At 38.6% G+C, this 25,098-nt stretch overlaps 1 protein-coding gene across 1 annotated transcript; it reads right to left on the reverse strand.

The window, feature by feature from the left end:
- Positions 1-715: 715 nt before the first annotated feature.
- Positions 716-24,893, reverse strand: SUZ12 (SUZ12 polycomb repressive complex 2 subunit). Its single transcript, XM_084218288.1, has 16 exons — positions 24,462-24,893; positions 21,672-21,718; positions 21,517-21,581; positions 16,703-16,771; positions 15,090-15,139; positions 13,745-13,830; positions 12,154-12,385; positions 11,315-11,417; positions 9,897-10,002; positions 8,982-9,159; positions 6,091-6,182; positions 5,495-5,638; positions 4,751-4,908; positions 3,962-4,160; positions 3,384-3,463; positions 716-3,060 (listed from the first exon to the last, which is right to left on the reverse strand). Exons 1-16 carry the CDS (start codon positions 24,763-24,765, stop codon positions 2,715-2,717), a joined length of 2,259 nt encoding a protein of 752 aa, XP_084074414.1. The 5' UTR covers positions 24,766-24,893; the 3' UTR covers positions 716-2,714.
- Between the last annotated feature and the right edge of the window lie 205 nt (positions 24,894-25,098).

A 25,098-nucleotide genomic window follows, 5' to 3' on the forward strand; every position in this document is an offset into this window, starting at 1 on the left:
CAGCTCAAGAACCCAGACAATGGCAGAGACAAGAACACACTGCCCAACAGCAGCCTGAGGTCCAGTTTGCAGAGCCCAGCTGGCACAACCTGCATTTCAGGATCTGAATCCTAGCATGGAAAAAGGTTTCCAGTGTCTGCCATTCCACGGTCACTACTTGGCCAAGCAATCCAATTCCTGACTTGTCCCACAACACCTGGAGCATCCATCCTCTGCAGTCCCAGAGAAACAGGATTTAAACTGACACTTATTTAAACTTTACTCCATTTAAGCCAAATACTCTGTAAAATCTCTGAAAAATTAACACTTGCATGTAAAAATGACACAAATCTTAGTTCTGCAACTGACAACACAAGCGATGTTTCATTTGCACTTCTAAAAATTTCAGTTCTGCACAGTAAAGCACAACTTAAACCCATCTCAGGTATTCAAGTCCTACCCAAGAAAGGAAAATGAAAGTCATTATAATCTGGCAAAAACCCTGGAAATGTATGGAGATACCTTAAATAGAACTGTAACAATCTGGCAAAGGAGAGCACATCCAGGTTTTAAGCCATGCAGAAGAGAGTTTCTAGAGGTGCTGCTTGAGGTGTCTGCACATGGAATGACTGGACACCCATCATGGCAGACTTGGTATTACTGAACTTCAGGTACAAAAGCTGATTTCAAATAAACATTTAATGAAAAACAATGGTTCATTTAAACAGCTGAACTTGTTTTGGGGTTTTTTTTGGGGGGGGGGGGATGGTTTTCTTTTGTTTTACATCTACTGTACCATTCAAATTCTTTTTAACCAGCTTACATGGCATCTTCAAAAGTACAAATAGAAAAGGCATCTTTATAAATAGAAAACAAGGGGATTTTTTCAGCTTTTATTATAAATTGACATGACATACAAAGTTTACTGAACAGAAGTAATTTCATTACTATTTTTGGGGGGATCACCAACTTTTTGTGCAAACAATGCTAGCCTTCTTTTAAGCATTAAGAGCATAACTGCTTAAGAAATGACATAAGCAATAATTCTAGAACTACATCTCCCCTAAAATAATCTATTTTTTTACATATGTGCACAGCTTTAGCAAATTAAAGCCAGAGAGAAATGCATGATGTACTATCCAGAGGCATAATTAGAGTTTGCTAAAACTCAAGAGAGCTGGCAATTCAAGGAGTTTGTAATGAAAAGCTGCAGTTTCCCTCTTTCCTATTTTGTACACAAAATCAGTGACTAAGAACTTAATACTGGATGACAAATCACATCCACACCATTAGTTAAATAGTCTCACAGTTAAACACATCTTAAGGACCATCAAAATCAGTATTTACATTTTATAAATTTCTGAAGACACCATTAGAAAGCTTATATACCCCTTCAACAAATAGGGAACTGCATCTCATGGTGATGGAATGAAATAAAAAACAAAAAATACCTGTATTTACAGCAGCATTGTTCCTTTATAAATAAAGAATATGAAAAATGAAATATTTTAAGGATAATAAAAAATTGAGGTGATGTCACTCAACCACAGTGCTTGCTGGAATAAAACCCTTCGGTGCTGATACTGTACCAGTAGTGAAACCACTTTCCATTGGAAAAAATCTGTAAACGTATGCATAAAATGTGTTAACAGCAGTGCAAAACTGCTCAAATATAGTTTAGTCAGCATCTTAGTATCTGTATTGAATACAATACATCACAGAATACTTACATAAGAAGTGCAACACATTTTCTGGTCCAATTTTACAGTGCATTTTTCCCTCAAGAGTGGCATCTCGAAAGCCAAAGCTAAACCCAGGGCCTGGCCTTGCAGTCTGTGCTGAGGCGAGAACTTGGCGGGAAGTTCTCCTGCAGACGGACACGAGGCTCCAGCCTTAGCATGGCACCCAGGACGGGCGACCCCAGGCACAAGGGGCTGCACCCAAACCCTCTCTGTAGCTGTGTAGATGTGTAATAAAAATATAAAGGAGCTAAATGTTCAAGTTTAAAATGGTACACTGGGCGATCAATACATCAGAATTATCCACGAAACCCAAACTGCTGGTTAAACCTCAAAAAGCCAAGGTGGTACTTCACTGTGTCTGGAACGTGAAAAGTCAAGATGTTTCCAAACAGGCACAAGACAAAGGAAGTGCTAAGTTTGCCAACTCTGATAATTTTTAGTGTAAAAAAAATTGATTTGTAATTTATGATCAATTGATAAATGATTTCAAATACAAGGATCAAGGTTAAACTGTAAATAGTCAGACGTTATTTTCACAAAAAGCTAACTGGAGAATTTCTAAATAAGAAAAGCAGAAATTGTATCCCAATCCCCTTTCCCTAATGTTTCACAAATTCATGGTAGGAAAAACAGCCAGATACAGATGCAAAAATCTTAATATAAAAAACGGTTTTACATATACTTAAATTATGTAAATTCCATAAAGTTCTTAAGACACTAATTACTAAAATTACAAAAAGATTTATATTGCTCTTCATGCTCAAACTCTTAGAATATTGTCATTACATCACCAAAACCAATATACATGTAGTACTTGCATAAGTAACTGAATAAAAACCCTGTTTAAACAATATCCTTGTTGAAATCATTTATTTCCATCCAGCAGTGCCTGTTTGGAATCTCTGTATTTCTATGTGTAATTCTTTATAGAGCTCATGCACCCTAGAATGTCACTTCAATGCTTGTCCGTTGAATGACAATTGACTTTTGACTTCAGAGCTTCTGCTTCTTGCTCTGTTTCGTGACACCTGAGATGCTTTCCACTTCCGAAATCCTCTCTCTCATGGTATTTTCACTGTATCCATTTGCTGTCCCACTTTGTTCCTCAGAAGATTCCTCGTCCGTCGGGGACGCAGATTCTCCCTTCTCCAACTTCTGCTGCATCTCTCGGAGCCTGGCCACAGCTTTGTCTATGGACATGATGCTGATGAGGTTAAAGTCATGCATGCTGACCAGGTGGAGCATAAAGTTTCGACACAAGTTCTTCTTAATGATTTTTTGTCCATAATTTTCAACAAACAGCATACAGGCATGATTCATTTGATTGTCAGCAATAAACCTGTCAAATAAGAAAGCCATCATTATGCAAGCAGAACACTTTCAAAAACAAAAAGATACTCTACAACATGATTTATCAATGTAACTGCAGAGAACAGCTATTACACAGTCCAATATTTTTTCTTTTCAAAGCCCAAACGCTACTAGGCACAACTTCTTCAAAAGCTTAAACTCTCAAAAGCTTATTACAAATTATCCTTTAATGACCCCTTCCCAAACAGCTGAGCCAACTGAATTTTAAGTATTTAGTGAATTACAATGCAAAATGATCAACCAAATCTATACTATAATTTATTTGTATCAAAACTAAGCACAGTAACATACCCGTGCTTCATAACATGAAGATTCCATAATTTCATCACTTCTTTCTCTCCTTCGTTAACATCAGAAAATTCTTCAATTTGCTGGAGATTGGGAGGAAGGATAGGAAAAGAAACAAACACACCCATCAGAACTGCGTATCTGCTGCCAAGTAGTGAGAGCATACCCAAAATTCAACTTACACACAAAAATATATATAGAAAATTCAGGCTCTGCAGTCAAATAAGTTAGAAAACTGTCATTTGATGTAGAGACTTTTGATGATAATATTCTTATTATATACAGCCCAAACTGTGTGCTCCTGATTCCAGCATCTCCTCTTTGAAGGAGAAAAGCAGCCACAAACAATGAAAACTTGTTCAAACTCAAGGGGACTGAACTAACTCTGCAAACTGAATGCATACTTGAAAAAAAAAACTTCAATTCCAAGAATTTCCATCAACAGTAGTTCAGCAAAACGTTCTGCTCCCAAAATGCAGGATTTTCACAACGTATGCCCAACTGCTCCCTAGGACAACTGCAGATCATTTTTTAAAAACCCCAATCCGCTTAAAATAACTTTGTACAAAGGGAATAATTACAGTAATGGTTTTCTCCCGAAGCCATTCCGGGTCCTTCTCATCCTCACTGTCCACCTCCATCTCTTGGGGGCGGAGGGGCAGGCAGGTGTCGCTGTGGAAGTAGAGCCGGTTGTGCCCGCTGCTGTACGTGCGCTGCTGCTCCACCTCCCCGTCCTCCGACTCCAGGAACTCCGACATGCTCGCTTTCGTGCGCTTGGGCCTGCCAAAGGAGAGCCCACTGCTGTCAGCAGATGCAAATACTGACAACTGCCACTGATGAATACCAATTATTTTAAGGTCTAGCTTGCAAAAATGTTGAGGGGGGGAATCCCCAACAATTAAATAATCCCCATTAAAAACCCAAGAGTTCCTGATCCAACCCTCTAACTTCACCTTTTGGGGAAGGAAAGCTTTAGGGTAAGGCAGGTAAAGAAAGCTACATTGTTATGAATGGATATCTCAATTGGAAAGATATAGAAAAATCATGGGTGATGTTATCCTCTTTCAGGTACATTTTATTTAGTCATAACAGTGAAATTTAGCACTGTGTATGTGCACCTGCAGATTCACAAATCCCCAGGCATCACAAATCTTGTTTATGGGCCAAAAAATTCTTTACAGAAAGACTTGCTGGGCATTGGAATGGGCTGCCCAGGAAAGTGGTGGAGTCACCAGACCTGGAAGTGTTTAAAAAAGACTGGATATAGCACTCAGTGCCATGGATTGGTTGCTAAGGTGGTGTTAGGTCATAGGTTGGACTTGATCTCCAAGGTCTATTCCAGCCTAGCTGATTCTGTGAGCAGCTCCCACCTGCACACCAGGATGTGTGTGATTGGAGTTCTCTTGACGGGCCCGTTGCGGCTGAAGGCGAAGCCGGGCTGGCGATGGATGTCCTGGGGGTTCCCTGCGTAGGAGCCATCGTAGCACTCATTGATGGACACGTCTATCCGAGCACCTTTTGGGTGATACTGCAGCACAGTTGCAAATACTCAGCAGACAGTAATGACAATGCATCAAGAGGTTTAAACAAGTAACCTTTAAATTCTGAATACCTTAAAAATCATGTCTCAATAACCTGATACGGCTCTAAGTTTCCTTTCAGCACACCCAAATAATTTTTAACCTCTAGAAGCAAATTACACTAAAGCTTCCTTGCTCTGTACTATTTTACTGTTTTGTATAAAACCACTCAAAACTAGTTATAAAATTAAGCAAAGTATCAGCAAAAGACTGCTAGCAAGAACATTTCTAGCTTCAAGAGACTTCCAACCAAATACAATTACATTAATTTCTACATCAAAGAACATATTGATGCAAAAACAGTAGCTACATTTAGAATTCAGCCTCCAATGGCCAACATTATTTAATATCTATAGATTTAAACAAAGACAATATTTCCCCTCCATGTAACACAAAACATCCACAGAAAGCAGCTTCTAACCTGTAAATACAGCCCTACAACTTACTAAGCTGGAAAGAGAATCCCTGCCTTTGTAGCATCTGTTACAGACTGTACAGAGTTTCATAGTGCTGAACTACAAAATGGTTACTTACAACATAATTAAAGATAAATCTGCTGTGGCAGAGTTTAAGATGTTTGAGTAAACTGTAGAGCTTCCGACAGTTCAGTGTGCACCAGGGGCAGTGCAAGTCATCGCGGGCCTCGGTCTGCTGCCTCGTGTTATTGTTGTAAAGGAACTGATGCAAACAAAGCAACAGGCAGAGCAGAATTAGCACCAAATGAGTTTCTTTCATTAACTTCCAACCCTCAAAACCAAGCTGGAGGTCGTTACAGGAGACCTCCAGAGCAATAGTTAGATCTTGGGAACACTATATGAGCTCAGTGTACTGGAACACTGGTATTTCAAGAATTTTTTTCCCATTGGAGACCCACCTGTCCCCCTCCAGAAATCTAAAAAGGAATGTCCTTTGTCTTTCAGAGTATCAGATGTGCCCCCAAGAAGATTAGTTTTCTAGAATACTTCCATAAAGAGGAGTCTGTGGAATGGCTTTCAGTCTGTGAATCTGAGACTCTTTAAGGCATCCACAAAAAGGGCAAATGGAAATTTCCACCCAGCTCCCAAGCAAACATTTTAATCCCCCACAATATTTCGATTTTAGTTTTTCCCTTTAACAATTATTTCTAATACCTGGTAAAATATTCGCAACTTCTGTCGAGGTTCATTTAAAACATCTCTCTCTTTTCTTGTTTGAAGGTCTGTAGGCAAAGATTCTTTCACAGCTGAAAAAAAACACATGTAGACACACGTTTCTTTGGTGCACAGGAACAGACAAACATTGTTTCTTACCCAACTATGGAAGCTCTGAGCAGTCCTGAGAAGGGCACTGCTGCTGAAGGAAAGAGGCTACATAAGTAGCTCCTACCAGCAAGGAAGTCTGGATGCTCAGCTTGCTTCAGGCTGAGCCCACTTCCAACACAAGATTATCTCAAGTGCTGAAGAATCATTCAGAGAACTTAAAAATGGTCAGGTAAAAAACAACATTTTTCTTACTCCATTTCAGCAGAGAATTCTTTATGTATAGCTAAAAGCTGGGACATAAAAGCTATCCCTGCTTTCAGATTGCTGCATTCAAACACATCACTTAAATGCGATTTCAGAAGTTCCACAAGTCTCTTAACAGGCAGCAGAAATGTAAGTAAACACACAAAATATTTAACCCTTTAACCCTTGAACATTGTATGTGTAATGGCACTGTGTAGTTGCTTCTGAGTCTCTTCCATACACTTTATAACAGTATTTGATTTCATACAGTTCATGAGAAACCCCATATAACTAAGCAGGTTTATAAATCTGCCCTCAAGAGAAACCAAGCAATGACCCTACTCGCTTCTGAATGGTGATAAAGATGGGAAAACAAGGCTCAGGTCTAGGGATCTAACTTTTAGAAGATGCACTTATTTTATATTTAATATTTTGGAGAAGAAAGGAAATTTTATTTTTTGTCTGTATGAGAAAGAGAGGAAGCCTGACACTTTAGCCTGCACCACATCAGAAAAATCCCAATTCCATGGCTCAGTACTTTCAGAACTTCGTAATTATAGCAAAGTTTAGGCTGCCATATTTAGAAAGTCTTTGATGCCTTTATTCCACTGGTCTGCCTTGGGAAATATGCCAAAGTAAAATGACAACACCAAATGTATGTCCCATTGGGAAAGATTTACTGGATCTTCATCAGAATATGTGATAGAAGTTTTGTACGGTTTTCACTCTCGTGGTATTCAGGCACTGCAAACAGCACAACCATAACAAATACCCTACAATGCTGCACACATTACACTACAGTACATTTCTGTGTAAGAGTTGGTTGTATTATTTGGGAAAGTTGCTCTGGTTGTAACTTTGTCAATTTACTGTAAGATTTTAGCTTTTCTGATGGAAGAAAAAATGGGTTCCTGGTTACACTGGCAATGTAGTCGTGCAATGTTCCTATTGCCTCTACATTTGTTACAGTAAACTACCACACACCTTCTGGAGTTAGTCAACTCAACTCTCATTTCCTTTGCAAGTCTGAGCATAAAGCCTGCCTAACAAATTACAATACAGGTCTCCAAGAAACTCTAAAATACAAGGAAGCCTAGTACAAGGAAGTAAAGAGAAAGCAGAACAATTTCTACAGCAAAAGTTAAGGACCTCCCAGGTTCTGTTGGAATTACTTCATGTTTGTGTGCACTGTCAGCCATTCATCCTAATGGAAGAAACCCAAGTGCCTGCAATCCCTAGCTCAGGTAAAATACTCAATTCAGGGAACAGGTATCAGTCTTATTTAAATATTCTTGTACTCTTTCCAAAGAGAAAGATGCCTGTAAGGTTGGCTGAGGATGTTAGGGGTCATTCTAGACACTGGCTTCTGCACAGGTAGGGTGAAATTCTTCTTGCTCTCACTTTTTTATCACACTAAAGCCCTAAACACAGCACAAAGAATCACCACTCTTAGAAAGTCTCACCATTAAGTTTCTCAACATTTACTGTAACACAACTGCATAAAAACCACGTTTGGAAAATGAATAATAGCAATTTCCTTGCTGTCACTACTCCATCTCCAAAACATCACCAAACTCACACTGAAATGCCATTTTGGACAAGTTCTCCAAAGCACTACCAACTCTTCACTAGCAGTGCCTCACAGCACACCCCAGAGACTAAGCCTGGGGACAGAACCACTGCACTCCAAGTAATCACTCCTACAACAGGGACCTAGAAGATTCCTTACTCTCAGAGTCCCAGTCTAGTCACAAGCTTGGAAATGCTGATTACTCTGAAGTGAACTGGGTGCCAATCCAGAGTCTAGGTATGTTCATAGGTGTTGAAACAACAGGTGCAACCTGTTGTTCTCTGTACAACATAAGTTTTCCAGATGTCTTTGAGCTTCACTTGCCCACACAAGAGTAATACAAAGTCACAAACAACTGGGAGTGAGACAAAATAAAGATGGCATCTAGGCCAATTTTCCTTCTAGTTTCTATACTGAGTATGAAGCCATACATGGAATATCCCTCTGGCCAGTCTGGGTCAGCTGTGTCTCCTCCCCTTGTGTCATCTGGCCTCTTTGATGGTGGGGTGGTGTGAGAAGCTGCAAAGTCCTTGACTTAGTCTAAACACTGCTTAGCAACAACTAAAGCATCAGTGTTATCAAAATTATTCTCATCCTAAATCCAAAACACAGCAGTAAAGCAGCCACTGAGAAGAAAATGAACTCTATTCCACCTGAAAGTAGGGCACCTATAAATCCAGAAACTTACAGAACACAAATTGGAGTGAGTAGGCCAAACCAGACAATCTCAGAAATCCAAGTGGGGATTTTCCCCAATGTATTTCACAGCAGGATTTATATAATCACTTCAATATTGTCCTGATGCATAGCTTTTAACCTTAAAAATGACAAAATAGGGGATACAACAAAGCCCACTCAGTTTTGCTTTTTCCTGATGAGAATAACTTGAAGCAGCTGCACCAGTGAGCTCTAAGCACAAAAGGGTTAAGCAGATGATTATTCAGCAGCAAAACCAAAGTTTGCTTACCTATAGTCTGAGTAGGTTTAACAGAATTGGGCTTGTTTTCTTGAGGGAGGCTTTCAGAATTTCTTGTTGCAAGAGGCTTAGCTATAGGAGCTGTAGACTTATCATTTGTGTCTCCTGTCCAACGAAGAGTAAACTGAAGTGTAGGTCCCTGAGAAAATGTTTCAAATGGAGGCAACCTCTGGAGAGTGGGGGAAGTAAAAAAAACCCAGAGAATAAGTGTCTTCATAAAAACAATCATGAGAAAATATCCACAGAACATAAACTGTGTAATTTATGTAATTGATTTTAATGCAGGTAGAGGCTGATCAGGATAGTTGAGCTTATAACTGTTCTTCTATTATATAATTTGGATCATCTCTGCTTTTTTCATAATTATATGATCATGTTGAGACACAAATACTTTGCAACCATCTGGAATCTTCATGTTCTTCTCTCCAATCACTTACAACTCATCCTCTCCCAGGACATGTGAGCATGACTATGTAAGTACATACAATCACTGCATCACTGAGTGTTGATTCACCTCAGTCAACTTCTCTCTGCTCAAGCCTTCCTCCTACACTGATACACCCCCTTCTTTTCACCACTCCATTTTATCAGCATTCTCTTAAGCTATGTACATAAGATCACACCTGTCTGGGTTCCTCTTTCTTCCTCTTAAATATTCTGCAGTTTGCTGCTTTTTGAAATGTCCAACTTGTTAGAATAGCATTTAAACTGCCTGATTTCCTAGGTCAGGAATTCAGAAGTCACTGAAAAGAGACAGCTGCCATACTTACAGTAGTTGACATCTGCTTGCATTAATGATTCAGTGTAGCCAAAGCTTTCTAAATTGAGAGCTAAATTAAAATGTATGTCCATACATTCCCAGAGAGAATTATTTCCTGGTTTCTTGGCCACTAAAACAATCCATACCTTCCCATCCAGAATTGTTTCCCATGTTGCTCTTTTCTTGCTAATGGGACACTCTTCCATTTCCTGCATGGCCACTTCATATTCCCCATCCAGAAGTTGCAAGCGTCTGTCAAGACAAAACATGTATTATGTGTAAAAAGGCTCTTCTATTGTTTGTCTATTAAAATACACTATTTCACAGTAATTAAATTTCCATGAACCTAAAGACATATTTTTAGGCAAAATAAATTTGACTAGGTCTAAATCTTAAGCAACCATCAGCCATAACAAAGGAAAATGTTAAATACTAAACCAAAAATATATACATTTTTATGCATTATTTGGTTCTGCTGCAAATCAGCCTCATTTATACAACAACATGCCTGAGAATGTGCTTGCTTATCATCACTACAGAACCATCTAATGGTTCATATGTTGCTTAGCATATTGAAGTTATCCCGTGGAATAAAGTAACAGAAAATAACAAAATACTGTTAAGACTTCAAGAAGATACAAATTAGAAAAGAAAATTTCTTCAAAACCCAAACTCAAAACATACTTCTAAAACCCTATTTGGATAAACAACCATTTTGTCAGAATTAGTTGGATCTGGTTTAAGTAGCTCTTTCTTCAAGCTCCATTTTTATTGATAAAGAAATCATGTAAATACCTATCTCTACCTGGGACCTGCATTTTCCATGGAAACAATTCTTATTTTCATGTACTATATTTTGGCTGTTGGCACTATGATCCTTTGCAGCACAAAGAACCAAAATGTCTACCCAGGAAATGGTCTGGTCCTTATCTTTTTAAGTGAATCTAGAGTGCTCTAAGGTATTGACATGTGAGTTCACCACACTCCACCTTCCTTGAAATACATTAAGTAGGATCATGATAATAAATAATTAAACAACATGACAGAGTAGTTATAATTTTAATTACTTGTTTGATTATCCTGTAGTAATGGAGAACTGATGTCTTCTGTAGCTGTCAGCAGAATGAGACCTGTGACTGCACCAGCAACACTCTGGGCATGGGAAAAATTATGGCCCTCAACAGAGTGCAAGCAGCAAGGGTATTTCAGAGACCTTTTCTTTGTTTAACTTTTTAATTATGCTGATCTTTAGCAGAACCAGAGAAATGACAAAACTGGCAAGGAACGGACAAATGGCTGCAAATTACCAGGACAATATTCAAGTTCACAGATGGGAATTATTTACAGTAGTCACTGAATAGGTCTCAGTATAAAATGGGTTATGAAATCTGTAGGTTTTTTTTTTTAAAAACATAAGTTCTTATTGGAAATAACAACTAAAATGCAGCCAAAGACAATCTACACTGTGACAAAGAAGCTTATTATCAAATTTCTAATATTATGATGATTAAAAATGATTAATACAATGATTAATAGAAGCTATAAATTTTTTTTACAATATTACCTGTTTTTATCGAATACAGTCATTTGTGCTACAAATGTCTTTTCTCCATCTTCACGATTTGAAGAGTTTCTTTTTCTTCTAGCTGGAAGCTCCTCATTGACATCTGCACATAAGAAATGTGGTATTCAATCACTGCACAGCACAGCTAAAAAGATCCAAGAGTCTCTATGCACTCACAAATATAACTGCCTAATGATTGTGTCAGATGTGCCATACAATAGAGAAGGACAATGCAATAAAAGACCACTTAGCTTAACAGTAATCATATTTTAGGTGTGTTCTCGTGTATTTATAATTTCATTGTATTATTCTGTCAGCATAAAGAATTTGGGATTTGATCTTCCTCCTCTTGTGGCTATAAAATAGTGAGAAATAAAGTTTTTCATTCTACATGTACTCTCCAAGTTGAAACATTTGTATTATAACACTTCTCAACAAGATTAAGAAAATAACTTTTAAAAATTTATTACTGAGGTATTTTTCTATTGGCTTGTCATTTAGTTTTGCTGAGAAACACTGATATCACCCACAGTGAGTCTGTAGTAAGCAGTGTTGGTGGAGCAATGAGGACAGTCTCAGTGACCACAGGGCTCTCTAACAGCGTTGCCCCACACCTTCAGCATCACATCAGTAACAAGTGGTGTTAAATTTACACAAAAGCAGAAGCACAATTTCTAACTAGCAGCTGAATTTCATCCCCATCTCAAAAGAGACTGCAAACAAATAAAAGCTCAATCACTCATTTATTACTGGCCCTTGTCACAGTGTGACCCACACTGCTCATCCAGACAACTCCACACATGCAGATTTAAAAGAGCAGATTTCAAGGGTGAAGTTACCAATGTTTTCATTCGTTTCGCCATTGATCAGTCCATTAAATTCTCTCCTTCCTGGGCGAGTGACTCTGAATAACAATGAGTAAGACTTCACCATATGGCTGTTGCTTGGTTCAAACTCATTACTGGAAACTGCAAGTGATGGGAAGTTGCCTGGTTTTATTTGGCTGAGGTCTGGGTTTAAAGGCACCTGCTTTTTACCTGTAGGAACCTGTCTTATGGGACAACTGACATCCTGCAGCAAAACAAGAAAGATAGGGTTCAGGTTTTTAGGCTTCAAAGTAAAGACATTAAGTATTTAAATTGATGCCATTTCTAAACTGCATTTGTTCTGCCAACTTTTGAAAATAAGCCTTATAATAAGCCTTGTAACAGATATAAATAAAAAAATCTGGAACAATCTCAGATTTTAAATGCAAACCCAGATATTTTTAAATGTAAATAAAACTGGCATTCTATAACCCTTTCTGGCAGCAGCCATCTTTTTCTATGTGAATAAAATAACACTAACATGAGGCACTTAAAAAGATGGTGGAACAGTCATTAATACTAATTTAATTCTGTTTACCTGAAGAAATTAAATGTTTTGGTTATATTTTTTTTTTCAAAGGCTTTCTATCTTCTCCTTGCAATATTTCAGAGTACATTTTGTGCTATCTGTGAGATAAAGAACCACTTACCTAGGATTTACTATATTCAATTACCTGTCAAAGAGATCATTGAACGTTGTGTAGAATTGGGAAAACAAGACAAGATGGCCTAAATATGAAACTTGCAGCAAAACATTTGGAATAACCATTAGCACCTCCTGATCTCACTACATTTATCCATACTACAATAATTAACAAAACTGGCTAGAAACAGTATTAATTCTTAAAAACCTGTCAAATCAGACTAGCATTAGGAAAGAACACACAGCTCTGACTGCAAACCTTTCCCTTTCTGGTTTAAACCTAAAGCATAAATGAGCCTCCCATATTCTTGTAGTTGGGGAAATAATTTGCCAACTGATGTGAAATAAGTACAGTTAAAACTGCAAGCAAATTCAAAGATGCTTTAAAAATAAATGCAAAATTGTTTCTGATTCATGGTAGCTAAAATCTGCAATAATTGAAATAACCACAAAGTAAAAACCACAGATACAGAAAAAGCAAGGAAAGAGAGGAGTTGGCAGATGATTGAGGAATTCAAAACAATTACAGTTTGTTCCTTTTTACACCTAAACCCTGAAAGGCACAGGCTATTTTATAATTTTGTGATTGCCTGGTTCCCTTAAGGCTCCGGACATCACAAGAGAATGAATACTTTAATGATGTGACACACAAAAACTGAGGTAAAACAAGAAGTGGCTGAAATATACAAGGGGATATGATTTACAAGCTGAATTCAATCAACAGAGCTGAATGTTTTTAAAAATTAATTTCTCATAAAACAGTGCAAAATCCAATAGAAAACAACTTGAATACATTATTTCTTAAATTTAAAGGCTAATTTCAACAGAAGCATCACTATAAGGCAGTGTTACTTAGATATTCTAGAAGCAGATAAACATTTTGCTTTAACGTATATTAATCATTTGTCAGATCATTTTTACCTTTCGTTTCTTGTGGCAAACTTTCACCAGCAGTACTTCCAGAGTTACAGAATTTTGTTCATTCTCTGAGTTTTGTGATGGCTTATCTAAACAGAAAAGTATTTTAAGTTCTGGAAAAATGAAGATCTATTCAATGATATAAATCTACCTGCAATTACTTTTTAACCACAGGCACATCCCAGGTATAAAAACCTCTAACCACATTCTTTGTTTCAACTCTCCCCAAACTTACTACAAATTTCCACTTGAGAATATAACCTAATTATTCTCATATTGGCTGATTTAAAGGCATAGCTGATCTCTAAAGTTTAAAAGAGCAAGCTTGTTACCTTTTTTGTAACAGAGAAAAATGTTATGGGTAGATTTAAGGACAGTTAGAATATGCTAATTACAGATGAGTTGAATTATTTTTCCCAGTTTTTTTCTTTACAGCTTGCAAACCTAAAATTTGGGCCTAAGATCTAGATGCTATCATATAGGAAAACAAAACAAAATTACACCACCCCCCCTTTATTATGCAAGGCTAAATAAATGCACAATAGCTCTTAAAGGACTCTCAAACAAACTTGAAAAAAGTCTTAGAAAATAAGACTTAGTTTCAGAGACTGCACAATAAATTTCCTAGAGCCTGGAATCCTCAAGGCAGCTTCTGCCAGTGGAGCGATCAGCAGTGGCAACCAAAAATCCAGAAATATAATTTTATTTTAATGGAAAAACAGTTTTTACTCTGAGAGGTCTGAATAGAATAAAACAGAATAGAACTCTTCATTCTGGTCAAGGAAATCCAATATTCTGATGTTGAGAGGCAAATCCTTATGTGCTTGAAGGACACCATGGAATGACTTCAAGTCACTAAAATATGATTTCCATGGCTTTTATAATCGTTGACATGGCTTTCCTTCATTTCTAGACTCAGCCTATTTTTTTTCTTACACTTCTATCTTAAAGTAGAAGCCACTGAATCTTCCAACTATTTGAGGGCTGTGGGGTTTTTTAAAGCTACTTCAAACACCAAAGACACACTCCCAGAAAAATCACATTCTTTGGGAAAGAATCGCTTTCTTCAAGGTCTATTTCCGTTTGAATGGATGATGGCTTGAAGGATTTCTCAAAATCACTGTTTTGACTAAAGCCCTGAAGCTTATCTTCTTAACATCACAATTACACTACAGCATTTCTAAAGCACTACTGAATCAGAACTAATGAGACAGGCTGAACAAGTAAATTAAAACCTGCATCCAAACAGCTGAGAGTAATAACATTCAAATATTCCCCTCACAGATCTGTACTAATTTCAAAGATGTTATACAAATTAACAGTGGAATGAATGAATTGGCAAACATACCATTTTTATGGAAGAACCCAGTAAATGTAAGTTGCAAATGAGCAGACAAGCTAAACAGGAGGGGAAAAAAAAAAAAGGAAATGTTAGAACAAATAAGTGTTTTCTTCTCACAGCAACCACTTCACTGATGTTCAGTACAGAACTCTAATGATTCAGTCCATCCTCTTAACTTGGAAACTGCCTGGAAACAGCATTTGCAGTTGATGCAGAACTGAACATCAATTTTCTCTTTACAGACTTACTCTGTGTACTCCATGACTTGATACATTAAAAAAAAAACAAAAAAACAAAAACAAAACACTGCAGTAGAAGAACATTGCCTGAAGACAGGAGATCCTGCCTTCACAGGCAGGCAAACACAACTGCTGGACAGTCATCAGCAACAGCGCTCAGTTTTGGTGGAAATTTTCTAGAATTTCACCTTGAACCACAGGCTTAGTGTAAAATAAAAGAAAAGCAAACCAACAAGTATTTTAAGCACAGTAATGAGAATCTTTACAAGGGAGAACCTGCACCTTTAGAAATAAAGCTATCAGTTTAATCAAGTCCCAATCACTCATAACATGTGCAATCAAAATAATAACTGCATCTGTTTTGTTCCACAGCCTAGACTATTCTTATTCTGCTGACCATGGACACATCTTATTTCAAATCATAAAATTCAGGACGTATTTCTGTTGAAAACAGGTATTCATAAACCTAGATTAAAAAGGGTCCCAAAACCACTTAGTTTTCTGAAGTACACATTAAAAAAAATATAATCTGTCCCACTATCCCACCAGACAAAACTTTGTGCACCTTCGCTTCTCAGGCAGATACAACCTGACACTCCACACTTATTTTTAAACACAAACATTCCCAAGAGCTCTGAGATGACCAGCAGAAGTGCCCAACAGCTCAAGCATTCAAAGGACTCTATCTACACCAACTTGCATCATTTATACATGTTACTTTTCCACATTAAAGAACATTTTTTACAGTTTTGAAAGCACAAAAAACAACGCACACAAGTCAATACTCTATGTTGTTTCAACAAAGCAACTAAATAAAATATGTAGAGCAAAATATAATTAAGAAAAATAATATATAGTAAATCCATAAAACCTCTTAGAACACAAAATTTGTAAGTTTGTTTCAGACTACACTGTAGCACAGTTGCCTCTGAAGTAATCTAATGATTTGCAAACACTGTGGGAAAAGAACAGGTTAAAAATAGCAAGTATACAACAACATAAACTACAAGTAATAAAACTTCATATTTTCCCAAATCCACCTCCTTTTTACTTTTAATTTCAACACACCCAGATTACTTACTGACAACTGACACTCTTAAAAACAAAGTTAAGGCAAATACCTATTTGAGGTTTCAATACACATTTTAAGAGATGCCACAACAAATACTGAATATTCCCAACACTGCTTTTCTCCAAGTTAAGTGACCAGCATACATACACACATTTTAAGATTCTGCAAGCAACATTTCCAATACCAACTACCTTGCTTCGAGTAATGACTCTTTATCACTTGCACTTTATCAGTCAAAAGGATTTCTGATTCACAGCCCCTGCATGTACTCATTTATACCCACACACAAATTCACAGCAGGACAGTACCTGTGAGATTCTTGTTCTCCCTTCATTTTCTCTACTTTTGATAACATGTCATCTACTTTGAATGTTTTCCTGTGAGGAAAAAGCAAAAAGAATAGTTTTACACAGCTGCTATATCCACAGCTTACAGCAAGAAAATGTACTCAGCCTGAGTTTTCACTTGATTTTCCATGTCTTTATATACCATTTTAGCCTTCTCTTCAGAAAACACCCTTTAGACACATATATACTTTTTTAGACCTAGTATCATGCCTGTATTATAAGGGGCACAACTGCTTCTCAAGCAGTACCTAAAATAATACAAGGAATTAAACCCAGACCTTGCAACAGTAATCCTACTGCTCCTAAGTTTCATTTAACAGCAACATATTGAAACCCTTACAAAAAACATGTTTAACCACATTTCAGCTTTGTCAAAGACAATCTTCCTGTTTTACTGACACTTATACATACCAGGAATTGACATGTCAACCCCTCAGTCATTACTATTTTGATCTTGATCATAATAATGAAAATCACATAAAACCTTATAGGACAGAAGAGTTTAAAGCCAAATTAAAACCCCAAACCCTTATTTCTCCACACATTTCTATTACATGGACACAATGCAAAGAGCAATGAATTTGGAAGCAACCTTTGGAACCCACCCACAGGAAACAGGGCACAATGACAACAATGTCACAGAGAATAATCACTTCAAATCTTTCCTCTCTGTAACTCTGACATCAGTCTGCTCACGCTCATATGTTCAGCCTGTTCTACCATACATACAATTTCATGCTCATTGCTAAATAAAGCTCACTTATGAGCAGAAGTTATTCAACATGTTACAGAACAGTCTCTCCATTTTTCATTAAAGGCAAGTTAATGTTTGCATCTAGATGCCCACAAAATTGCACCTGACTACAGTGACAACACAAGAGTGTGAGGGCATCTTTCCTTTACATTTATACCTCAGAAAAACGGAGTAAGAAGAACATAAACCATTACCAAACACTGGATTTCTTGCAGAGGTAACAACACTGTGCTCTAGGGGAAGTGGGAAGCATTTGTCTACAGAGATACCCTGACTGAAGAAACACTGATGTCACTCTGTCTGCAGAGTATGCATGTAATGCTCCTGAATGATTGAGTTACACATCACATGGGCACTAAACAGCAACACTGGGCAACAAAAACTACAGGGCTGCACTCATAACAAGGAGAAAAACAATTATGATTTGTGTAGTAAACAATCACTGATTCAAAGCTCTACTCAGCCCAAGAGTCACACATGAGACTGAAGAACTGACTCACCTACATTAAACGTGGGATTGTTAAAATGAACACTGCAGTGCTCAACTTTAAAGCAAGAGATGTTAAGAACAGAGCAATTTATTAAAAGTTTCAGATTCTAAAGTAAAATGTCACTGGGTGCACTCTGCTCCAGCTCATCAAAATCAGCCACTGTTCTGCAGAACAGCAAGTTTAGAGGGCTTTCTCCAGACTGAGGAATTGCTTAAAACAGATTTAGACCAAAGTTATGCCATGAGCAGAACACGAGCCAAAAACCAGCTAAGAGACAAACATGATCCCAGAATGGGGGAAAGTTAACAATCTTTCATAAAATACACTAACATCTGACCCAACTTGTATTTAGTATGTGACCATTATTGATCCAAAAAGAACAGTGGCACAGCCTTTGCTAAATCCAGACTCAGGTTAGTCAAAACAAGACAGCCCTCCTAAAAAAAAAAAAAAAAAAAAAAAAATCTTTCAAAGAAACTAAAAATAGCAACTAATAAATTTTTTTTGCCTTTGAAGTTAATTTGTAAGAGCAGAAATTCCTTTAAAATTATTTACTATTTATGCAAACAGACAAAATCAAGTTTTTATAATAACCATCCCTCACACTCAGGATTTTCAAGACAGCATTCACTTGTGTAACAAGTATGTGCATCTTGTGCATTCCTTTCTCCACCCACTCTTATTCCAGACAAGAAAAGTAATAATTAGCAAAGTACTAGAAGTCACATCATAGCATGTCATTATTTTGCCAATAAACAATATAAGTATTCCTTTATCCAAATACTGTCTGTGAAGCAATTTTATTAACAGTTACTAACATCTTTCCAACACCATAATTAGGTCTAATAATATACTAACACCTGAAGACAGACCCAGAGACACAAAGTCCAGTTCAGCTCTCCAACAAGTATTGGCTGACCAAAGCCCATCACCTCTCCAATAAGCAGCAACTTCAAGACCTGTTTAGCCCAGGTTGACACATGCCCACTAACTAGCCCCTATGACTATTTTTCTATGCTCTAAGCATTCTAGGTTTTCTAAACACTTTCTCAGTATTAAACATGTGGAGCAATATCAATAGATCATTTCCTGGTAAAAATGCAGTTTTAGTTCCCTACCTCCAAGTGATAAATTTATCTGGCAATTTTATCAGACTATCATAGAGCTGGAGGTAAAAGATGTGGAGTCACAGTTACTATTCTTTAAGTAAGGTCTTTGAATTCAGAGATTAGTTCTTTATATTTTACTTATGATACTGATTACTGAAATGGCAATCAAAATTATCAGCAATTTAACAATGGCAACATTTAGGAGTTCTAGGGGAATAAATTAATATACATGTATACTGCACATAAGCAGGCTAACAATGATGCAGCTCCAGAAAAGACTTCTCTGCAAAGAGAACTCTACTAACACTTTCACTGTACTGAAACCAAAACACAGATTTTTCTTAATATAAACCTCACGATGATCTTCTATAGTTCAGATATTTTCTCTCTTTAAAGTACCCTTTTCACCAAAACAATGAGATCATAGACCTTAACTACTTGTGTTGAAGGAAGAACAGTGATTCAGATCTTGAGCATATCTGTAAGTATTTACCAGCACAGATCAGGAAACAAGGATCCTGCTAATCCCCCCAGGAAGTCCAGTTAACACTCTTTCACCAATCTCAAAGTCAAAACTACCTTTAAATTCCAACTCGTGTGGTTTTAAGTAGGCTGAAAGAGAAGGGCCACAGTACTGAGTGAGCATGGAAAGGGCAGGGGGAACCCAGGGGAACACACTTCACAATTACTTTCTGTCTTTTTCACTTTCAACTATACTCGCTCAATTTTGTTGCATTATTGTGTTTTTATAAAGAAAACATACTCACACCTTTTATTTAATCTTCTTAAAATTAATTACAAGCACGATTTCAATTAGTCAGCACTGACAGAACTATTGAAAGAAACAGCTAGAATCTGTCTGTTACTAGAACACCTCCCAACTAAACTCACAGTTCTAAAACAAAGTGCTGAGGGAACTGATACAAATTAGTATGTTTCAAATATTTCAAATCAAGAACTACCTGCGCAGCTGAATCAATTGAAATTTGGAACAGTGGATAACAATGCACAGGCAAAGAATTGTCTTTTGCTTCCCAGCAAGGATAGCAGATATGCAACAGAACATTTTCAGGTAACATACACATTGCAATCAATAATGAATCAATGTAAGTTATAAGGAAGAACTTCCTGTAGTACAATTCTAGTTAGAAAAACTAAACAAAACTAAACCACAAAAAAACAAAATAGCCTGAAAATAATTTCTTAACATTTTGTTCTGACTCACTTTAAAACAAGCAAAAAATTAATTTTGATAACTTTTTAAAGAAGAAGCAAGCTGCAACTTCAACTTAAAAAAATAAATAAATCTGATCATTACCTGTCCTAAGTACCTGAAATTGTATGTTATGGATTCAGTTTTAAGAAAAAGTGATATTGTGGCATTAAAACTCATAGCAGGAACATTAAACAATATCCAAGAGACCAAATAATGCCATAAACAGTTCCTTTAATTAAAAATATGCAAATTCTACTGATCAATAGATCATGCAAACATTACCTCCCTTAGATTTAAATATGAAGTCTAAATTAGAATTGTCTGCCATAATCACATTTTGTTGCATATTTGTTGTACTTAAGTCCCACAGCAACTGTTTCTAAGAGATAAAAACTTTGGTGCTAAAATATTTTAGACTAAATGTTCAGGTTAAAAAAGAATTCTAAACTCTAACAAAGGATTGTCAGTGAAGGGGAAGTAACTGGAAGGGCCTTGTGATTCTGCTAATAAATAATGTACACTGCACTCGTCCCTCTGCAGTGTTTCTGTGTTCTCAGGTCCAGTGACAGGCAGCTGCAGCACCTCACATGACAGGAATGACTATTTTGCAATATCAGAACTGAAGCCCATCTCTCAGGTGTATCCAGCTCAAAGCAACCTTTTAAAAGTATTTGCTGGAGTTCTTCTAAAATACTATAAACAGACCTGCTTCATTTTCCAGCTTTTAAAATAACTACAGAAATAATTACTGGATTCTTTCATGATTAATTAACAAAGCCAATAGTTTTGTATTTGGGTTTTGATTTTTTTCAAAAACAACTGGTTAGGTTACAGTTTAAAATACAACGTTTCATATGATTATAATTAAGCACCATTGATTACATGAGCTGGGATATAATACAGTTTTGTTTGGGTTTTTTTAGTAAGTTCTCCTCCAAAATAGAAAACAAACACAAGAGAATTGGTTAGGATTCTGCAGATAGTTCTCCACATTTGAATACTCCCAGTATCCACAGAAGTCACTTGGATAAAGCTACACATACACTTAACATTGCAAAAACCTCTTAGGTCTCAGAAATCAACTGTACACTGAAGTATGCATTTTAAAGTTCTTCAAAAAGAAAACAGGAGGTTACCCTCCACTGCTTTTTGGACTTCTGCTACTTGGTGAACATTTTAGGATTACTTTACAAAAACAATTTTACCTTTTGATATTTGTTCGGGAGTTTCTGTGGGACATGTAAGTGAGAGTTCTGTGCAAAAATATTGGCTGCAGGGGGGAAAAAATAGAAAATGGTTATGCTTTAATTAAAATTTTCTACAAGTGTAAAGTAAAGGAGTGATAAAACCAATTACTCACTGCTATTAGATTCCGGGTACGTAGAAATCTGTATATCTGTGTTGGTTCTAAGAGAAAGGAACACATGTTACCCAATGCAACTTATACCTCCAGAAGGACAGTCTTATAATGACAAAAAGTATCTCAGTGTGGCAATTACTTTGCAACAATTATCACAAAAGCCATTAAGTGAAGCATCACAACGTCCAAATAACTCCAAGTTATCACATTCAAGGTTACTTCACCAACCCTACAGCACAAAGCAACTTCTTGTTTAAGGTGCCACAAATCGGGAGTCACGACTCAAGCTCTGACTGCTCTCCTTTTCACAAAATGTGTTCCTTACAGCCTTTGTATCATTAAGGGGCAGAAAAATACCTCAATGTATCACAACCTATGGTCATACAGGTAAGTTTTCTTCAGGAAGTTAATGAACACATCTGCTACCATACCAAAAGAGCACAATAAATTGACACAGCCAGATAATTTGGATTCTGATTGCTTTACATTTCTGGCAAGTACCAAGGTCACTTGCAGCAGATACTGAAACAAGAACAGGGACTGTCATTTGACTATGATCTATTATGGATCATTCTAAGGTGGGAAATTAATGCTGCTTTTAGTAGAGCAACTACTGTTTTCAAGTGCAGAAGGAGAGAAGATAATTCAGCTGTTCACAAAATGGACACTAAAGAACAGCATCATCTCAAACAGGTCTGAGAACCAAAGGATCAAGACTTGCCTACAGACAAGAGAAGGACCTTCAGTTTAGTTTTAACCAATTAAATCAGGACAAGAAGGGTTTTGTCTGGATCAGGTTATTTCTAACAAGAATTCCAAACTAAACTGAAATACTCCCTATTTGAACTGAAATAAAACCTGACTTCACAAAGTAGCATCAGCAAAAAACTTATAAATGATTTAATACACATCAAGAGGAGAAAAAAAGAGACTAGACAATGTATTGATGGCCATGTTAAGGCTGGTAACACTGTCTCCATTTCCGTCATAAAGAAAACAAAGTTTATTTTTAAAGAAATATAAAATTTTCTTTTCATAGGATTGCAAAACATCTCTTTCAGATTGCTGGAAACCTTATTGTGTGGAATTCTGTAATGAGAAATCGAAAAAGACAGCTTTTTCTATCTCTTGCCCCTTTTTAAAGATATGAATCAGCCTTATTTCTACAGTTATGAATGTAAGACTCCATAGAACACATAATTAAAGAGAAATCTTAAAATGATCACAGTATTTCCTTTTAGAAGTCTGAAGAAAGCCAGTGAAAATCTGCTTGATGCAAATTATCACAATAAAATCTGTATTTTTCAAATCAAGATAAAAGAAAGAAAATAAGGTATGTGCACTTTGCCACAAAGTGAAAATACAGAGTATTCACAACTTTGAAAAAGATATCCCATGTTTTTCAGTCTCAAAAACCCCATGACATAATTATAATTTCTTAACATATGAAAACATTAAGTCACATTCACCAAGATGCAATTTAATTTAAAGGCAACACATTGCTGCTTCAACATCAGTTTTCTCAAGTGGAAAAATTCTGAAACACACTCTTCAACCTGCAGAGAGACATATGTCTCACAAGTCTGTATTACTCAGCAAAAGCTTAAAATAAATCTTTTATCTTTTCCTAGCATATGACCTTGAAAAGGGACAAAAACAGTCAGGAAGAATGCAATTCAGTACTACACGTGTTAGGATTTCTCTGATCTTGTATTTACTTACTGCAGTTTTCCCATGATATCAGCACACGGAGTTAACACATTATGTATATAAGTATGTATAGCTACACTGTAGCTTCCCCCTGATCCCCACCTGCTCAGCTCTGTGCTTCTGTCTGACACACTGAGGCACAAGCAGAATAATTTTTTCCACCTCGGGCACCGAGAAAAAGCTCTTAAAACTCAAGTCTGTGACTTGACCCATTTGCAGCACAGTATTTACTGAATACAGAGCATCGTTAAAAGGACTGAGACTCAAACGGCCATGCTTTATTCCAGACTACACCAAAAACTCCAACACTGTCACCGTCTACAGCAAATGTGAGCATTGACAGCACCAATCCCAAAACAGGACCATGCCTTCAAGTAGGGCCTTAAAAATTCCCTTCAGATCCTGGCAGCTGCACAGAAATCTTTCAGTAAAATTAAGTTTAATGGTCCACGGTGCTTTTAAACCAGATTTCCACAAACAACTTTCTAGTGAATTCAGGGGGACTCTCCTCCCATGTGGAGCTCCCACAAGGGGAATGCCTGGGTCGCAAAGGTCGATTTCCAATGCGAAACCTCGACTAAGTGAAAATTATTGCCAAACAAAGAAAAACCAAGTACAGTGAACTCTTAATCGCGTCCCCCCCCTGAAAGGGGCTCGAACGGCAGAGGCCAAAGGAGAAAGTGCCCCCTCGCCCCTCGATGCCCAGAGCCTCCAGGGGCTGCTGGAGGAGGGAAGGGAACCAGCCGCTCCGAAAGCCTGATGGGAAGTGCTACTGAGAACCAAGTTCATCGCTGGGCGCGGGCGCACACACACACACACACTCCCTCGCCCTCCGCCCCGCGGGCCCCGGGCGCCTCTCGCCGCCCTCCCGCACACCGGCCCCGCTCCCCGCGCTTCCGCCCGGGACCCGCCGGCCCCCGCCTCCCCCGGCCCCGCTCCCTCCCTCTATCCCCCGACCGTGTTTACCCCCGGAAGCCCCTGCTCCCCACAGCCCTCCCCTCCTCCTCCCGCCCTTTCCGCGGCGGCTCGGGCCGGTCCCGCCGGCTCGGCCCCCACTTCCTCCGGCGACCCGGTGCTCACTCTCAAAGGCCTGAAGAAAGAGGTCGTGGTCGGCCTGGATCTGCTCCATCTTCGGCTTCTTCACGGGGGGCAGCGCCGCTGCCGCCGCCGCCGCTGCCGAGGAGGCCGAGGAGCCGCCCGAGTACCCACTGCCTCCTCCGCCGCCGCCGCCGCCCGCGGCACCGCCGGATTTGCCACCGGGAGCCGCCGCCGCGGCGGAGCCCCCGAACCCGCCGCCTCCTCCGCCGCCACCTCCTCCTCCGGCGGCGCCGCCAGCGGAGCCCGAGCTGGGCCCCGCTCCTCCACCGTGCTTCTGAGGAGCCATAGGGGTGGCCCCGGGAGGGCCCCGGCGGGACGGAGACCGAACGGGGCGGGCAGGGCCGGCCGGGGCGGGTGCGTGAGGCGGGGGGGGGACGCGCCGCGCTCCAACTCCGCCAAGTCTCCTCCGCCCCGCTCCCCTCAGCGCCGCGGCCGCCGAGCCCGACCGCCGCCGCGCGCCCGCCCCCCGCGCGCGCCCATTGGCCGCGGGGATGGCGCCGCGCCGCTCCATTGGCCGGCTCCGGCCCCGCCCCCGCGTGACGCGCGGATGGTTCTGGAAGCGTTTGGTTGGTCCGCGCGCTCGGCGCGCGCCCCCCCCACCCCCCGCCTTTGAACTGAA

This window comes from Fringilla coelebs, assembly GCF_963513975.1.
Source record: "Fringilla coelebs genome assembly, chromosome: 19".
Classification (NCBI taxonomy): Eukaryota; Metazoa; Chordata; class Aves; order Passeriformes; family Fringillidae; genus Fringilla; species Fringilla coelebs.

Coding starts and splice junctions, on each gene's coding strand:
- SUZ12 (XM_084218288.1), bottom strand. CDS start 24,765: ATGGCTCCTCAGAAGCACGGTGGAGGAGCGGGGCCCAGCTCGGGCTCC. Junction 16,772..21,516: donor TCCCGAACAAATATCAAAAG/GTAAAATTGTTT, acceptor TTTTCCTCACAG/GAAAACATTCAAAGTAGATG. Junction 4,161..4,750: donor ACACACATCCTGGTGTGCAG/GTGGGAGCTGCT, acceptor CTCCTTTGGCAG/GCCCAAGCGCACGAAAGCGA.